The sequence below is a fragment of the Adiantum capillus-veneris genome, unplaced genomic scaffold (genome assembly GCF_014529385.1).
Source record: "Adiantum capillus-veneris isolate H3 unplaced genomic scaffold, ASM1452938v2 Hic_scaffold_265, whole genome shotgun sequence".
NCBI classification, from domain to species: Eukaryota; Viridiplantae; Streptophyta; class Polypodiopsida; order Polypodiales; family Pteridaceae; genus Adiantum; species Adiantum capillus-veneris.
Window position 1 is genome coordinate 155261 of NW_028221396.1, and position 18399 is coordinate 173659.

Sequence of the window (18399 nt, forward strand, 5' to 3'; positions counted from 1 at the left end):
GGTGGACAAATGAGAATTAGGCTAGAGTAGATTTAGTTTAAAGAACACTTGATAAAAGAACCAATAGAAATTAAGCTCTCTAGAAGACTATTGGACAGTCTTCCACTCTATTCTAATGAAATGCTCACTATGTCTATGTTATTTTCCTCTACACACAAGTTACTCGACATGTCTATGTCTATGTTATTTTCCGCTCACTATGTCTATGTTATTTTCCGCTACACGAATCCAAGGAGATGCTTCTCAACATTTCGAGAGGATGTAATGAATATACTACTAGTCCACAAACACTCTCTCTCTCTCTCTCTCTCTCTCTCTCTCTCTCTCTCTCTCTCTCTCTCTTTGCATGAGGGATTCGAGCCACCTTAAGGTGACCTGCGAAAGAGGTTTAAGGTTGGGTGGTTGCATCATCTGTGTGTGTGTGTGTGTGTGATTTGAGGTAACCTTCAATGCTAGTTGTATCGTTTGATGCAAGGATCTTTTAGCTAGAGAGGGAAAGGGAGTGATAGATGGAGAGGAGCGCGGATCACCCGTTGCATGGTAGTGAGAGATGGATATGAGCGTGTATCACCCGCATGAGAGAACGCACATAGTGAGGAAGTGTTTCTGCCTCTCTCTCTCTCTCTCCCCCATTGTGACGAGGAAGGGGGACAAGTGAGGGAATCTAATATATTTTATTAGTTATTAAAATTAAAATAGTATGAACTGACCTAGGTGACGAGCATTTTTTGTGAAATGGGGACCTCGATAAAATTTGGTGCGTGTAAACGAGAATAACGAGTTTACACACACCAGCAGCTGCTGCTGCCGCCACCTGGAGACTCAGTGGAGAGGGATGACAATCGTATGCGCAGCGGAACATCTTGCGAAAGGCTGTGCTGGTCCGGCATCTATCTTCTGTGGCGCCTGCGGTGCTGTCCGCTACTGCTGCTCTTCTCACCAGGTCAGAGAGAGAGAGAGAGAGAGGTGTTTTGATACAAGAGAAGAAGAAACGCTCCTCTGAAAAATTTCTTTGTGACATCAGCGTCTTCACTGGCCCGAACATAAGAATGATTGTCTTCGTTTTGAGGAACAGATGAAGCTGGGCGCTGTTCTTCATGAATTTCCTTTCACCTTCACCCACGAGTCTACTTTTCTTGTGAGTTCCTATTGGTTTCTGCAACATCTCATTAATTCACAAAAAATGCTGCCACATGCGACACTCACACAAGTGCTTATACAAATCCGCCACACCTAAGTTCCAACATGTATGTCTGAAAACCCGTAATGCCTCATTTTCGATGCTCTCTGAATGAAGGGAAAATGCAATAAGAAGTAATCACCCATGCACCAATGTTCAAAAGCTGAAGCTGAGCTGCAGAAGTATTGTGCCACTTGGATCTTGATAGTTTAGTTAGCACCTGGTGTCTACCGGATCAGAGGCCAGTCCGTGTCATCACCTCATCTATTGTGACACTCTTAACTTCTTGTGCAAAAAGTCCACACTAAATGTCTTTTGCATGAAGGAAATAAGATCTTAACAATTGAAACATTTTTTTAGTGATTTAAATGTTCGTCTCGAAATTTACTTAAGATGAGAATATCATCCAAAAATACAACAACATTACGTTCAAGATAAGGCCGCAAAACACTGTCCATTAGCTTAATAGGTGTAGCTAGTGCATCAATAACCATGCCCTATGGTACATTGCTTGTAATTGCTTTGTTGGTTGTATCTTGAATAATGAGTTTTCTAACTCGATTTAGGGGCTTTTTTCCTTCGAGAGGTCTTAATAGTGAAAGCTACTTTTTTCCCAAAAGTAAAGATGAAATGGCATTACTAAAAATTCACAATGCTCATATCGTTTTTGAAATGCAGTCTTAGGGATATCTTCAGTCTTAATCTCACTTTGACGATATCTTGATATCAAATCAATGTATATGAAGTTTAGCCCCTTGTGGCTATCGAACAGATCTTTTTCTGAAGCATAGGGAAATGTTCTTTTATTGAATGCCCTGTAATTGACACTAAGCTGCATACATCCATCGTTTTCTATTAAGTAACAAAATTGGAGTGGTCCATGGTGGTTTGTTGGGCTAAATGAACCCCTTGTCTAAGTGTTATTTTATCTGCCTTTATACCTCGTGGTGCCGTTTTCACTCAGGCTATATGGTGGTTATTAAATGAGACGTGTATGATCTTTACTAAATCAGTTAAATGATTAATTTCATCTCTATGATGTCGTAAACCACATGGAAAATCAGAAGGAAATACATCTTTAAACTTATTTAACAAACTATCCAAATTACTAGTTTCAGTGGACTCACAAGAATAAGAGAACTTTTGATGCATTCATTGAAAGAGAAATTTGTAAGTATAGGCAATAACAAATCAACTATACTTCACAAGCCTTCTTGGCCATCAACCTTTATCTGAGCAAGTCAAAGGAGAATCACTTACATCATGCTCACCTTGACTCACGACAGTTTTTACATCTTTTTCAAACTTCTTTTCAACAAAGTCTCTAACCCCGGGATCATTCTTTATCAAAAGCATTGTCTGCTCTATCCATAAAAGTCAAACGTGCCTTTGTTTCTCTGAATTCCTATTTGCAAACTAGGGACATTGGTGCCCAAATTTTGCTATCTTCCCCTTGCATCATTTCAGCAACACAGTAATGCTCACTCTTTTGCTGGGGAAGTTTGAGTTTCTTGACAAGTGCGTAATTGATAAATTTGTGGGTTCTTGAGTCATCTATCACGACTTAACCCTTTGCCCTCCAGTAAATCCATTCAGTTGATGAGTATTTATTATTAGTTGTGCTGACAATCAAGGCTTTTATGTATGCTCGTACTTATGTGTGGATCTCATAACTTCGTTTTCAGATTAACAAGGGAATTCTTTCCACATGTTCTTTTTTTCAAAGTCAAGGTGTCCATACTGTGGGCGCATGGAGTGCTGAGTGTGATTGCAATCAAACAACACTTTCAAAGTCAGGATTGGGTCCAACTCTTTCTTATTACTACTTTTGTATTCTAGAGGAAATATGACTGTGTAACAAGGGAAATTTTTGTATGTAAATGAATGGGTTGAAGTGCTCCATCAAGTTGCAATGAATTGATTCTTGCACTAGGTACACATTCATGTGCTTGTGTCATAAGTTGCATAGGATCCCTTTCTGTAGTGGGTGCAATGTGCCTATGATCTGAAATGCTTGTTTCTTGTTATTTGAAATTGCAGTTTGACTCTAATTTTTCCCCTGCTTCCCCTCTCTCTTTGCATGCCCCTGTTTACCTTGCGTGGTTATGCATGATATTTTCTTGTGCTTTCGCTTGTATGTTGCACCTTCCCCAAATCTCTCTTTCTTCTCTCGACCGCATAGAGGTTCTCTCTCATAGAGGTGTGATGGGGTGACATGGGATGTTCCCACAAACAATGTAAAATCTTGGAGTGGCTGACCTTGGTGTTAGCCATGGTTGAGTGGAGGACATCATTTTACTATTAGGCAGAGGCACGTTCATTGCCGTACTCTCTTCGGAGGAGCTTGCCTCTACCTTGGTTGTCCGCTCTCCTCTCGTGGTTGAGTGGAGGACATCATTTTACTATTAGGCAGAGGCATGTTCATCCTAGTGAAGGAAGTAGTAGAAGAAGTTGTCCAACTTATGGAATCTTGCTAAGTGGCCTAAATACATTAAAAAGTTGTTTCAACTTATTGTATCCTGGGCGAGGGGCCTAAAACCTTAAAAGTAAACTAGAAAACCCAAATTGCGTGGCGAGCTGGTGACACGGCAGGCTGTATGGACGTCCGTGGATTGCGCCACAAATCGCGCTGACATGTTGATGCGGCACACTGTACGGACAACCCTTGAGGGCGCTAGCTTTTGGTTATCAGATGCTTTTAGAACCGGCTTTTCATGTATTGCTTTTGGCCAAGGGCCTTTATAAGAACTGCGAGGGCCTCTCTTCTAGTAGATTTTCTTGGGAGCATTGCGGAGAGAGCGGACCCTTGGACATTGTACTTGTTGAAGCATAATAATAATGTCACGTGACACATCCAACCCTATGTGTCCGTGGACAAGCTACAGCATGACCAGGGTTCAGTTCAATCAAGTCAGTTTAGAATAGGAAGTGTTCTGGCACTTTTGTGAGTCTGTTCGTAGACCGTGCATGTCTAGACACTTAGATTAGATGCATATCCTCTGGTTGCACACAGCATGATCATCAGCATTCCCACCAAATTCCATCAGGATCATTTTCGTGTGCATTAAACCTATTTTTCCTATTTTGACATTTTTCTCTTATTATTTTTAAGTGACTTTTGTTGGGAACTAGGTAGGGAAAATTTGATAAGCAAATATATATAGAAACCTAGCGCTAGCACTTTCTGGTAGAAGAGGCAGCAAGGACTTCGGTTCAATTGGCACCTTCTCAACAGGACCCAGCAGGCCTAGCGTTTTTGCAACACAGCAGCAAGGACCTAGCGTTTTGCAACCACAGATCAGCCCTTGGCGTTTTTGCATGGCAGATTAGCCTCGGCGACCACAAGACACAGCAGATCAGCCCTAGCGATAGCAGATTCCTCGGCAACAGTAGGATAGTAGAATTCAGCCCCTAGCGTTTTTGGTTTGCAGATCCACCTCAGCGTTTTTGCAAATCTTCGTGACGGAATCAGCCCTAGACTCAGCGTTTTCAGTTTTCAGTAGTCAGTTTCCGTAGTAGAACCCCCAAACCTCGCAAATCTCACCTTCCCGCAGCAGATCCTCGTCGCATGGTTAGATCCAGCGTAGTTTGCAGATTCAGCCCGGAAAACGCAGATTTCAACATCTTTCAACATCTGCGTTTTCGTTGTGTCGTCGTCGACATCGTCACCGACATAGAGTTAGAATTCAGCAGATAAAGATTTGCAGATTTCAGCCATTAGCATTTTCAGATTTCAGCCCGTCTCATCGTCGTCCACATCGTCGACAAGTTCAAAGCATTGTAGAGATTTGTGCAATCAATACAATAGACTTCTCTCACCATCAAGAGAAGGGCCCTTGGAGGAGGGTTTGACAACTTGCCTGGTGTCATATTCTTCTTTCTCTATCTCTCAGTCTCAGCACCTTCATTCACAGTGTTCACCACTTTGTTTTGTGTCCATTGCACTCTCTTTGTTAGGTGTAGCGGAATGATTGTTTGGGCTTTGCTCAAGATGAGTGCTCCGAACTGTGCTCAAGGTTCTTTTTGTTCTTATGGAAGGTAGAGCCTTCCGTTCTTAATGAGAGAGTGCTATGATCACAAACAAAGTGAATGGACACTATGCGTGCAAGTGTATGAGACTGAGAGATAGAGAGAGAAGAGAGATACGACACCAGAGACGTTGTAAAACCCTCCTCCGAAGGCCCCACTCTCGTCGGCGAGAGTGGTCTACTTATGATTGCACAAAGTGGTACAATGCGGATGCAATGGACTGATGCAGCCTCGGACTATGCCGATGACGACGACGGTGATGACTACGACGACTTTAGGGCTGAAATCTGCGGTCTTTCTATTGCTGTCCAAAAACGCTATGGGCTGAAATCTGCTAATCTTCTATCTGTTGAATTCTGACTCTATGTCGATGACGACGATGCGACGACGACGCGCTGAAAACGCAGATGCTGAAATCTGCATTTTCCGGATTGAAACTGTAAACCTTGCGGAAACTGACCGTGCGGCGAGGAACTGCTGCAGGAAGGTGAGATCTGCGAGGTTCGGGACTTGATTTGCGAAGTCTAATTGCTGAAAATTGAAAACGTTGATGGTTCTGGGGTTTCCGTCGCAATGATGGGGCAAAACGCTGGGGCTGATCTGCAACCAAAAACGCTAGGGCTGAATCCTGGTGTTTCTGTCGCCGGGATTTTGCAGATGCAAAAACGCTAGGCTGATCTGCTGTGGTCTTGTCGCCGTGGCTCTGCAAATGCAAAAAGCTGGCTGGTCTGCGGTGGTTTGATCCAAAAACGCTAGGCTGTTGCTCGGGAGCAAAAACGATAGGTCACTTGGGGGGTTCTGCTTGGGTTCTGCTGAGAAGGTGCCTGTTGAGCATGTGCTCCTGCTGTCTCTTCTGCCAAATAGTGCTAACTTGGGTTTGCTTATATACAAACTTAGCAAAATTACCCTACCTACTTTTGTTGGGAAGTCACTTAAAAATAATAAGTGAAAATACCAAAAATAGGTAAAATAGGCTAAATGCACTGGAAAAATCCTCTAACTGATTCTAATGGATTCTGATGGGATTTCTGATGATCATGCTGTGTGCAACCAGAGGATATGCATCTATGCTAAGTGATTGGGCATGCACGGTCTACGAATAGACTCACAAAAGTGCCAGATCACTGCTAATCTAGACTTGACTGGACTGATAGAACCCTGCTCATATTGTAGCTTGTCCACGGACACATAGGGTTGGATGTGTCACGTGACATCCCCTCCTTTTCAAAGTGAGGTACGGGTACTGAACTGTATGGCGTCGAGGGAGATCGCCAATAGCATGTGGAATCCTGGAAGGGACTCTTCGCCGGCCCACTTTGATGTGTGGGTCGTGCGGTGCTTGAACTTCATAAAGGTTTGCAACGCTTGTTTCTTTGGGCCGCGCCGAAAGTGACACAAAGTCTTATGTGGCTCCTTCGATGCTACATCTTCATTGAGAGTCATGCTTCTTTCTTCTTCAAGAATCTCCATGGCTGAAAATTCCTGAAACCACTTCCAACACAAAACCATGAACATACCTATTCCATGTAAAGTGAGTGGAAAAAAATGTGTCTTCCTCAAAGACTGTGCATGCAATGTAGATGAACAAATAGACGGAGTGCCAACCCGTTCACCACACACACTCAAACAATGAGATCAAATCTTTCTCTTATGATCTAGAGCAATCAACTGTGGCAATTCACAACGGAAATACCCATGCTTGGTGCTCATACTTTCATGTGCTCGTTTCGAAACTGTCATGCCAAGGAAGAGACATGGAATGTGACTTCCTTACATACATACTTTTCAGCTTTTCATGAACAATCCGCATACATTCGTACTCATCCATGAGAGAAACGTGCTCAACATACAATATGTCATGCCTAGGAAAAGGGATCACATAAAGACGTCGACTAAAATACAGGAAACGATCACGAATGAAACACTCGAACAATGCGTGCGTATCAATCATGCGAACACATAATACTTCCTGTGTGGGTTCTTTGGACCTAGGCTCGAGAGCCAAGATCGGTTCCTCCTGAATGATCGAATCGTCCTGTGGGGTTTCTTTAGACCTCGACTCGAAAGCCAAGATCGGTTCTTCGTGATTGATCGAATCTACAACGAGGTTAGCTTCGCTAGAAAAAGCATCAACTAACACATCATCCTTGTGAACAATCACATCTTCTTCATGCAACTCATCATGCTTGTGAGAAATCACATCTTGATCATGCAAATCATCCTGCTCATCATTATCATCCAAATCATTATGCAAATCATTGTCAATCAAATCATCATGCTTCACACAATCATGCAAATCCTGTGTATCATGCTTTGGAGAAGAAGAGACTGAGAGAGTCTCCTTTTCCCGATCCTGTTGAATCTGAGCCTGCATTTGAGAAAAGAGTCGCAACATCGCTTGCATTCTTGCTGTGGTCTCGCGGTCATATTCTGCTTGTCTTGCTTTGGCTTCCAAGCGTGCTTGCTCGCTCTCACGCGCTATGGCTGCCATTCTTTCTTGGTACTGGCGCTCTATGGCTGCCATGTCTTCTTCGTAGGCTTTTCTTTTTGCTTCTCGTTCGGCATCTCTTGCTTTGTCTTCTAACTTCTTGTCCATCATCCTCTTGTCGAAAGCCTCCATAGGAGTTAGTGCAATCCTTGTCGTAGTAGATGGAAAAGGGGGAGGGTCGGAAAAACCTCCTGGTGGGGAAAATTCTTCTTTGCCTCTCTCATGCTCATCACCTCCAAGCGAAGTATCCATTCCGCTTCGAGTGATGATCATTCTGCAATCGTGGGTTCCTGTGGGTTCTTGTGGGTCTTGGGTTCTTAAGTTCACGAGGAACTTGGGTTCTTGCGGGTCTTGGTTCTTGAGGTTCTTGAGGTTTTCTTTCGAATGCAAACTGCGTTTGAGAAGGATCTTCTCTTCTCCCGAGTTCTACTCTTTTCTGCGGGCGCACCCCTTGGCGGCCTTGCGCTCACACCAAGGTTGCTTTTTCCCACCTCCCGTCGATTGGCCGGCCGCTAAGTGCACGGTCCGCTCTCAATGAGTGAAAAGAGACACTAGGGGAGGTTGGACAAGCCCTTCTTTCTTGGGATTCTTGTCACTCTTCAACAAAACACGATTAGGAATCGACACGCCCAAGCGAACTTGGGTTAGTGCGACCTCAACAAGCAAAAAAAATCCTTGTGGTTCTTTCCTTGAGTGATACAGAACAGTGCCAAAGCTCTGATACCAATGTTAGGTGCAGCGGAATGATTGTTTGCGCTTTGCTCAAGATGAGTGCTCCGAACTGTGCTCAAGGTTCTTTTTGTTCTTATGGAAGGTAGAGCCTTCCATTCTTAATGAGAGAGTGCTATGATCACAAACAAAGTGAATGGACACTGTGCGTGCAAGTGTATGAGACTGAGAGATAGAGAGAGAAGAGAGATACGACACCAGAGACGTTGTAAAACCCTCCTCCGAAGGCCCCACTCTCATCGGCGAGAGTAGTCTACTTATGATTGCACAAAGTGGTACAATGCGGATGCAATGGACTGATGCAACCTCGGACTATGCCGATGATGACGACGACGACTTTAGGGCTAAAATCTGTGGTGTTTCTACTGCTGTCCAAAAACGCTATGGGCTGAAATCTGCTAATCTTCTATCTGCTGAATTCCGACTCTATGTCGATGACGATGATGCGACGACGACGTGCTGAAAACGCAGATGCTGAAATCTGCATTTTCCGGGCTGAAACTGTAAACCTTGCGGAAACCGACCGTGCGGCGAGGAACTGTTGTGGGAAGGTGAGATCTACGAGGTTCGGGACTTGATCTGCGAAGTCTAACTGTTGAAAACTGAAAACGCTGATGGTTCTGGAGTTTTCGTCGCGATGATGGGGCAAAACGCCGGGGCTGATCTGCAACCAAAAACGCTAGGGCTGAATTCTGGTGTTTCTGTCGTCGGGATTCTGCAGATGCAAAAACGCTAGGCTGATTTGTTGTGGTCTTGTCGCCGTGGCTCTGCAAATGCAAAACGCTGGCTTGTCTACGGTGGTCTGATCCAAAAACGCTAGGCTGTTGCTTGGGAACAAAAACGCTAGGTCACTTGGGGGGTTCTGCTGAGAAGGTGCCTGTTGAGCATGTGCTCTTGCTGCCTCTTCTGCCAAATAGTGCTAACTTGGGTTTGCTTATATACAAACTTAGCAAAATTGCCCTACCTACTTTTGTTGGGAAGTCACTTAAAAATAATAAGTGAAAATACCAAAAATAGGGAAAATAAGCTAAATGCACTGGAAAAATCCCCTAACTGATTCTAATGGATTTTGATGGGATTTCTGATGATCATGCTGTGTGCAACCAGAGGATATGCATCTATGCTAAGTGATTGGGCATGCACGGTCTACGAATAGACTCACAAAAGTGCCAGATCACTGCTAATCTAGACTTGACTGGATTGATTGAACCCTGCTCATGTTGTAGCTTGTCCACGGACACATAGGGTTGGATGTGTCACGTGACACTCTCACTAAAGGTACGGAAGGCTCTCCTTCCGTAAGAAAAAGGAACCCTTGAGCACATTTCGGAGCACTCATCTTGAGCAAAGTTCAACACAGATCAGCCCTTGGCGTTTTGCATGGCAGATCAGTCTTGGCGACCACAAGACACAGCAGATCAACCCTAGCTATAGCAGATTCCCTGGCAACAGCAGGATAGCAGATCCCTAGCGTTTTTGCAACAAGGATTTAGTCCCTAGCGTTTTTGGTTTGGAGATCCACCTCAGCGTTTTTGCAGATCTTCGCGACGGAATCAACTCTAGACTCAACGTTTTCAGTTTTCAGTAGTCAGTTTCCGCAATAGAACTTCCAAACCTCGCAGATCTCACCTTCCTACAGAGCAGATCTTTGCCGCACAGTCAGATCCAGCGTAGTTTGCAGATTCAGCCCGGAAAATGCAGATTTCAGCATCTGCGTTTTCAGCACGTTGTCGTCGCATCGTCGTCATCGACATAGTGTCAGAATTCTGCAGATAAAGATTTGTAGATTTCAGCCATTAGCATTTTCAAAATTCAGTCCGTCTCGTCGTCCTCCACATTGTCGGCAAGTCCAAAGCATTGTAGAGATTTGTGCAATCAATAGAATAGAATTCTGCAGATAAAGATTTGTAGATTTCAGCCATTAGCATTTTCAAAATTCAGTCCGTCTCGTCGTCCTCCACATTGTCGGCAAGTCCAAAGCATTGTAGAGATTTGTGCAATCAATAGAATAGACTTCTCTGGCCATCGAGAGAAGGGCCCTTGGAGGAGGGTTTGACAACTTGCCTGGTGTCGTCTTCTTCTCTCTCTACCTCTCAGTCTCGACACCTTCATTCACAGTGTTCACCACTTTGTTTGTGTCCATTGCACTCTCTCATCAAAGGAACGGAAGGCTCTCCCTTCCTTAAGAAAAAGGAATCCTTGAGCACAGTTCGGAGCACTCATCTTGAGCAAAGCTCAACATTCACTTTCGCTGCACCTTACAAATAAAGAAATACCGAGAAGGGGCGCCCGTCTTTGGGGCTATTACTTTCGCATATTGGTCTTGTTTGATTCGGGTAGTGTGCATGATGTGATTAGCGATTCTCTTGTGAAAAGCGCACATTTAGAAGCTCTTTCAATAGATCGGCAAGACAAAAGCAGGACCTATAGCGGATTTTGTGGGGACTGACCTGACACAAATGGATGAAAGTACGGAGCTCTGTAGAGCATGGAGCAAAGTACGAGATCAAGAAGCCCTCAATTTCTTTGACGATTGAATTGGCGACTCGACTTGGGATTACACCAGAGGAAATGGGACCATCGATCGAGGCAATTCTAGCGGCATCAGGACGGGATGTCACCATTATACCTGTCATAAGCAAACTTCGGCTGCATTGTCAGGGGTATTTAGGGCACGAGGACGTTTACATCATGCCTTTGGAACAACTAATATTCGATTTTGAGCTTCAACAACAAACTACGAAGAGAACCTGCAGTTTTTTTGTACATAGATTATGTACATAGTTTTTCTTGCGGCAAGATATGCCACAATTATGCATTTCTCTTTGTGAATGTTGTACATATCCTTTTGGTATAATGTCAATTGTCACTACTTTGGAAATGTATAGGGATACAAAGTCTTCTAATGTCGACTTTTATCAGTGTATATCGTGTGCATGGTTTGATTCATTAGTACTTGGTACTCCGGTCACTGAATTTCATAAAAATGTAGCACTTTAGAGGGACCCTAGCAGAAAATACCCTGAAGCCCTAGCGATTGGAAAATCGGGTCTTCAATAAGGGGTAAACAGTAGCCTCAGAATTCCACGCTTAGAAAATTATGCGCGCGAGTGTAAGCACATGAATGAGATGGGATCCTTAGAACAGTGATCCTAAGGCCTGGATTATTTTAATAAGGCCTTAGGATAAGTCAATTAAACTAATTTTAATCTTTTGCGTATGGGCCAAATGGTCGGACAAGTGAGAACATGTCGTGCAGGAGTAGTGCCGGTACGGCATTGCATCTGGGAACAACAAACGTTTTCATAAGTAGCACTCATGTGCGCAATTGTGTGTTAATTTGCACATTTCATTATTAGCCTAGAAACTTTTAAAAGTTAAAGTTGAATGGTTTTTAAGTTATTAAGTGTGCCACTTGGCACACTTACTCATGCAAGTGACTCTCTCTTGCTCTCTCACCCTGCCTCATCCTCTAGCGCCCCCTCTCTGGCTGGCTATATGAGAGCAACCTCTTCCCCTCTTCTGAGATTGGCAGTGCACTACCCCCCCAATGTGAGCGTGGAGCTCTCCATTGAAGCTTGAGAGCAACCCCTTCCGACATATGTGGTAGCCTCGTGCTCCCATTGTCTAGAACAAATAAGACTTTTCTGGTGAGAGCTTCCAACAAGACTTGCAAAAGAGGGGAAGTCCTCTTAGCAGGAGAGTGGAAACTCTCTCAGTTAGTAGTCAGAACAAAACAAAGAAGAATAGAGAACGGGTGATGCCCCGTTTTTGTGCTTGTAAAGAATCTCCCTTGGTAATAAAGAGGGGACTAGCCCATCTTCTAGTCCCCAATGATGTGTCAAGCTCTCTCTCTCTCTCTCCAAATTCTCTTGAGTACATGAATTGCAATTTAAAAGTTAGTTCGTTTCCGTATTTTCGTGACAGGAGTATAAGAGCAAGGTCATCTCTCTCTTTCTTAAGGCATTGACGACTCTTGGCAGACTGCAAAAATGGAAGGACGTGAGATAGAGTTCACTCTCCTCCAGTAGTAGGTGACAAAATTGCAAAAAGCTCTCTCCCATTTAGAAGTTCAGAAGATTCTCCATACCCTTGAGAAAGGAAAGGAGAAAGTGCCGATGGGGTCGGGAGAAATCCCGTAGAACCCAAAGACGCAAGAACCAAAGAAAGATCCTTTAGTTGGAACCTCCCGCATGCACGAGAGACAGAAGAAGCCTCCAAAACGTCCTGTGCGGTTTAATCCAAAGGTTCAAGAGCAGGATCCTCCTAATTCTCCTCAGTTTTTCATGAAGGATCTGGATGACATAGTCTCTCCAAAGGACATGTTCCTTGACAATCCGCTGCAGCAGGAAGTGCAGTCGAAGGATAGAGTCCTTGATCTTCGCAAACCTTTCGAGGTGTACTGCGATGCATTTGGAGATTGTGTAGGAGCAGTTTTAAACTAAGAGGGTCACGCCATAGCCTATGAAAGTCGGTGCCTTAGAGATGCAGAGTTGCATGCTTCCATTTATGAGAAAGATCTACTGGCACTAATTCATGCTCTTTCCATTTGGAAACATTATCTATTAGGAGCTGATTTTATAATCAAGACAGATCATTAGAGTCTTCACTACTTTCTCACACAGAGAAAGTTATCAGAAAAGCAAATGAGATTTTACACACTTCTGGAACAAAGAATGCGGTTGCAGATGCTCTCTCTAGGCGTCCAACGATCAATGCAATGACAACTATTTATCATGAGGAACTAGAATCTCGTAGTGAGATGTATCCTCAAGATCCAAACTTCGCTACAATCTGGGCAGATCTTCAAGATGGTCATTCAAGGCCACCTTATTCCATTAGGGATGATACACTATATCATCAACAAGCAATATGCATAGCTCAGCCCTTCAGACAGAAGGTGATGGATGAAGCACATAATTCTCCTTATACTGGGCATTGGGAAATTGCTGCTACCACTAGTGATGATACACTATATCTTCAACAAGCAATATGCATATGTCACGTGACACATCCAACCATATGTGTCCGTGGACAAGCTACAACATGATTAGGGTTCAATCAGTCCAGTCAGTCTAGATTAGAAGTGTTCTAGCACTTTTGTGAGTCTATTCGTAGACCGTGCATGCCCAGTCACTTAGTGTAGATGCATATCCTCTGGTTGCACACAACATGATCATCAATATTCCCACCAGAATCCATCAAATTTCATCAGGGGAATTTTCCAGTGCATTTAGCCTATTTTACCTATTTTTGACATTTTTTCACTTATTAATTTAAGTGACTTTCCAACAAAAGTAGGTAGGGCAATTTGGGTAAGAAAATATATAAGCAAACCAAAGTTAGCACTAAATGGCAGAAGAGGCAACAGGAGCCAAGCTCAGCAGGCAACTTCTCAGCAAGACCAAGCCTTGGTGGACCTTCCCTCCAAGCAGCAGATCCCCCTTCCACTAGCGTTTTTGGGAAGCATCTCAGTCTGGTGTTCTCAGCATTTGCACCATCGCCACCAAGCCCCAGTGTCTAGCATTTTTGTCTCAGCATTATCTCCAGCAGACCCAACTAGCTAGCGTTTTTGAGGAGCCTCTTCTAGCGTTTTTCATAAACACATCAGCCTAGCGTTTTGAAGATCCCATCGATTGCAGACGTCGCCAATTCCAAGCAATGAAGACCAGCAGAAAACAGACCTAAAGAAGTAGCAGATTCAGCCCGGAAAGACCCCAGTTTTCAGCCTTAAGCAACCTCAGTTTTCAGCCCTAAACCTGCAGATTTTCAGCGTCAAAGACCCACAGAAAACAGCCCCAAATCAGCGTTTTTGGACTAGTCGCAGATTTCAGCCCATAGCGTTTTTGGACAGCAGTAGAAAGATTGCAGATTTCAGCCCTTAGGTCGGTCTCGTCGTCATCGCCGACATAGCCTAGACTTGCATCAGTCTCATGCATTCCCATTGTACCAGATTGTGCAATCATAAGTAGACCACTCTCGCCGACGAGAGTGGGGCCTTCTGAGGAGGGTTTTACAACGTCTCTGGTGTCGTATCTCTCTTCTCTCTCTATCTCTCAGTCTCATACACTTGCACGCAGTGTCCATTTACTTTGTTTGTGATCATAGCATTCTCTCATTAAGAACGGAAGGCTCTCCCTTCCATAAGAACAAAAGGAACCTTGAGCACAGTTCGGAGCACTCATCTTGAGCAAAGCGCAAACATTCATTCCGCTACACCTAACATTGGTATCAGAGCTTTGGCAGTGTTCTGTATCACTCAAGGAAAGAACCACAAGAACACATAATTTTTTTTTGCTTGTTGCGGTCACACGAACCCAAGTTCGCTTGGGCATGTCGATTCCTAATCGTGTTTTTGAAGAGTGACAGGAATCCCAAGAAAAAGGGCTTGTCCAGTCTCCCCTTGTGCCTCTTTTCACTCATTGAGAGCGGACCGTGCACTTAGCGGTCGGCCAATCAATGTGAGGTGGGAAAAAGTAACCTTGGTGTGAGCGCAAGGCCGCCAAGGGGTGCGTCCGCGGAAAAGAGCAGAACTCGGGTGAAGAGAAGATCCTTCTCAAACATAGATTGGAAGCGAAAGAAAACCTCAAGAACCTCAAGACCCTCAAGAACCTAAGAACCCAAGACCTCCAAGAATCCAAGTTCCTTGTGAACTTAAGAACCAAGACCACAAGAACCCACGACTTCAGAATGGTCATCACTCGAAGCGGAATGGATACTTCGCTTGGAGGTGATGAGCATGAGAGACGAAGAAGAATTTTCCCCACCAGGAGGTTTTTCCGACCCTCCCCCTTCCCCATCTACGTCAAGAATTGCACTAACTCCTATGGAGGCTTTAGACCGGATGTTTATGGAAATGAAGTTAGAACGTGAAGCAAGAAATGCAGAAAGAATAGCAGAAATGAATCGCAGACACGCAGAAGACAAATCAGAAAGAAAGGCAAGACAAGAACAGCGTGAGCAACACATACAAGAGTTCTTGTGACTCTTTTCTCAAGTGTCGGCACAGATGCAAGAGATTCAGGAGACTCCCAAGCATGACACACAAGATTTGCATGATTGTGAGAAGCATGATGAATTGAATGATGATGATAAGCATGATGATTTGAATGACGATGATTTGCATGACAATGATTTGGATGCCAATGACAAGCATGATGATTTGGTTGACAATGATAAGCATGATGAATTGGATGTTAATGATAAGCATGCTGATTTGCATAATCAAGATGTGATTTCTCACAAGCATGATGAGTTGATTGTTCATAAGGATGATGAGTTAGTTGATGCTTTTTCTAGCGAAGCTAACCTCGTTGTAGATTCGATCAATCACGAAGAACCGATCTGGGCTTTCGAGTTGAGGTCCAAAGAACCCCTATAGGACAATAATTCAGGAAGAAGCGATCTTGGCTCATAAGCCTAGGTCCAAAGATCCCCCACAGGAAGTATTATGTGTTCACATGATTGATACGCACGCATTGTTCGAGTGTTTCATTCGTGACCGTTTCCTGTATTTTAGTCAGTGTCTTTATGTGATGCCTTTTCCTAGGCATGACATATTGTATGTTGAGCACGTTGTACGTTGAGCACGTTTCACTCATGAATGAGCATGAATGTATGCGGATTTTTCATGAAAAGCTGAAAAGTATGCATTCAAGGAAGTCACATTACATGTCTCTTCCTTGGCACGACACAGTATTAGAAAGAGCACATGACAGTATGAGCACCAAGCATCGGCATTTCCATTGTGTTTTGCCACAGTTGATTGATTTAGATCAGCACGACAAGATTCGATCTCATTGTTTGCGTGTGTGTAGTGAACGGGTTAGCACTCCGTCTCTTTGTTCATCTACATTGTATGCATAGTCTTTGAGGAAGACAAGATTTTTTCCACTCACTTTACATGGAATGGGTATGTTCATGTTTTTGTGTTGGAAATGGTTTCAGGAGTTTTCAGCCATGGAGATTCTTGAAGAAGAAAGAAGCGTGACTCTAGACAAAGTTGAAGCATCGAAGGAGCCACAGAAGACTTTGTGTCGCTTTCGGCGCGGCCCAAAGAAGCAAGCGTTGCAGACCTTTATGAAGTTCAAGTACCGCACGACCCACACATCAGACTGGGCCGGCGAAGAGTTCCTTCCAGGATTTCGGATGCTATTGGCGATCTCCCTCGACGCCATACAGTTCGGTATCAGTACCTCACTTTGAAAAGGAGGGGATGTCACGTGAGACATCCACCCTATGTGTCCGTGGACGAGCTACAACATGATCAGGGTTTAGTCAGTCCAGTCACTCTAGATTAGAAGTGATCTGGCACTTTTGTGAGTCTATTCGTAGACCGTGCATGCCCAGTCACTTAGTGTAGATGCATATCCTTTGGTTGCACACAACATGATCATCAATATTCCCACCAGAATCCATCAAATTTCATCAGGGGAATTTTCCAGTGCATTTAGCCTATTTTACCTATTTTTGACATTTTTTCACTTATTAATTTAAGTGACTTTCCAACAAAAGTAGGTAGGGCAATTTGGGTAAGAAAATATATAAGCAAACCAAAGTTAGCACTAAATGGCAGAAGAGGCAACAGGAGCCAAGCTCAACAGGCAACTTCTCAGCAAGACCAAGCCTTGGTGGACCTTCCCTCCAAGCAGCAGATCCCCCTTCCACTAGCGTTTTTGGGAAGCATCTCAGTCTGGTGTTCTCAGCATTTGCACCATCGCCACCAAGCCCCAGTGTCTAGCATTTTTGTATCAGCATTATCTCCAGCAGACCCAACTAGCAGACCCAACTAGCTAGCGTTTTTGAGGAGCCTCTTCTAGCGTTTTTCATAAACACATCAGCCTAGCGTTTTGAAGATCCCATCAATTGCAGACATCGCCAATTCCAAGCAATGAAGACCAACAAAAAACAGACCTAAAGAAGTAGCAGATTCAGCCCGGAAAGACCCCAGTTTTCAGCCTTAAGAAACCTCAGTTTTCAGCCCTAAACCTGCAGATTTTCAGCGTCAAAGACCCACAGAAAACAGCCCCAAATCAGCGTTTTGGACAAGTCGCAGATTTCAGCCCGTAGCGTTTTTGGACAGCAGTAGAAAGATTGCAGATTTCAGCCCTTAGATCAGTCTCGTCCTCATCGTCGTCATCGCCGACATAGCCTAGACTTGCATTAGTCTCATGCATTCCCATTGTACCAGATTGTGCAATCATAAGTAGACCACTCGCCGACGAGAGTGGGGCCTTCGGAGGAGGGTTTTACGTCTTTGGTGTCGTATCTCTCTTCTCTCTCTATCTCTCAGTCTCATACACTTGCACGCACAGTGTCCATTCACTTTGTTTATGATCATAGCATTCTCTCATTAAGAACGGAAGGCTCTCCCTTCCATAAGAACAAAAGGAACCTTGAGCGCACTCATCTTGAGCAAAGCGCAAACATTCATTCCGCTGCACCTAACAGCATAGCTTAGCCCTTCAGAAAGAAGGTGATGGATGAAGCACATAATTCTCCTTATGCTTGGCATCGGGGAATTGCTCTCGAAAGATATTTCTTTTGGCCAACATTCCGAGCGGACATTGAAAAATATATACGCGAGTGTTTAGTATGCCAAAAAGTGAAATATGATAGACAAAGTTTATGGCAAGCTTCAGCCACACTCTGTGCCTAACACACGGGAAAGTATTGCCATGGATTTTATTACGGACCTTTTGTCACAAACGGGAGCGCACACGAATAATCAACAAGAGGAAAATAAATAATCTTTCAACTAAACAAAGTTGAGGGAGAAGTTCGACACAGTATTTAGGACCAGAAGATGGGTTGGTCCCCCCCCTTAAAGAGAATCCTTTATTAGGGAGAATCTTTTTACAAGCACAAAAACCGGAGAAAACCCCTTTGTTCTAAATCTCTGACTCGATGGTCGTTCCTTCCCGTAAAGGGAAATCCGAGAGACGAGCTCTCAATCTTTTTCCGTCTGTACTCA

At 44.0% G+C, this 18399-nt stretch overlaps 1 protein-coding gene across 2 annotated transcripts; it reads left to right on the plus strand.

Annotated features, from left to right (window-relative positions):
• Positions 1-738: 738 nt before the first annotated feature.
• Positions 739-3231, plus strand: LOC147417357 (uncharacterized). Of its 2 annotated transcripts, none has more exons than XM_086507690.1 (3): positions 739-943; positions 1076-1138; positions 2866-3231. In XM_086507690.1, exons 1-3 carry the CDS (start codon positions 836-838, stop codon positions 3028-3030), a joined length of 336 nt encoding a protein of 111 aa, XP_086363816.1. In that variant the 5' UTR covers positions 739-835; the 3' UTR covers positions 3031-3231. The 2 variants fall into 2 exon arrangements, with proteins under 2 accessions (XP_086363816.1, XP_086363815.1); XM_086507689.1 differs by having other exon boundaries at positions 1025-1138; positions 2866-3045.
• Positions 3232-18399: the final 15168 nt, after the last annotated feature.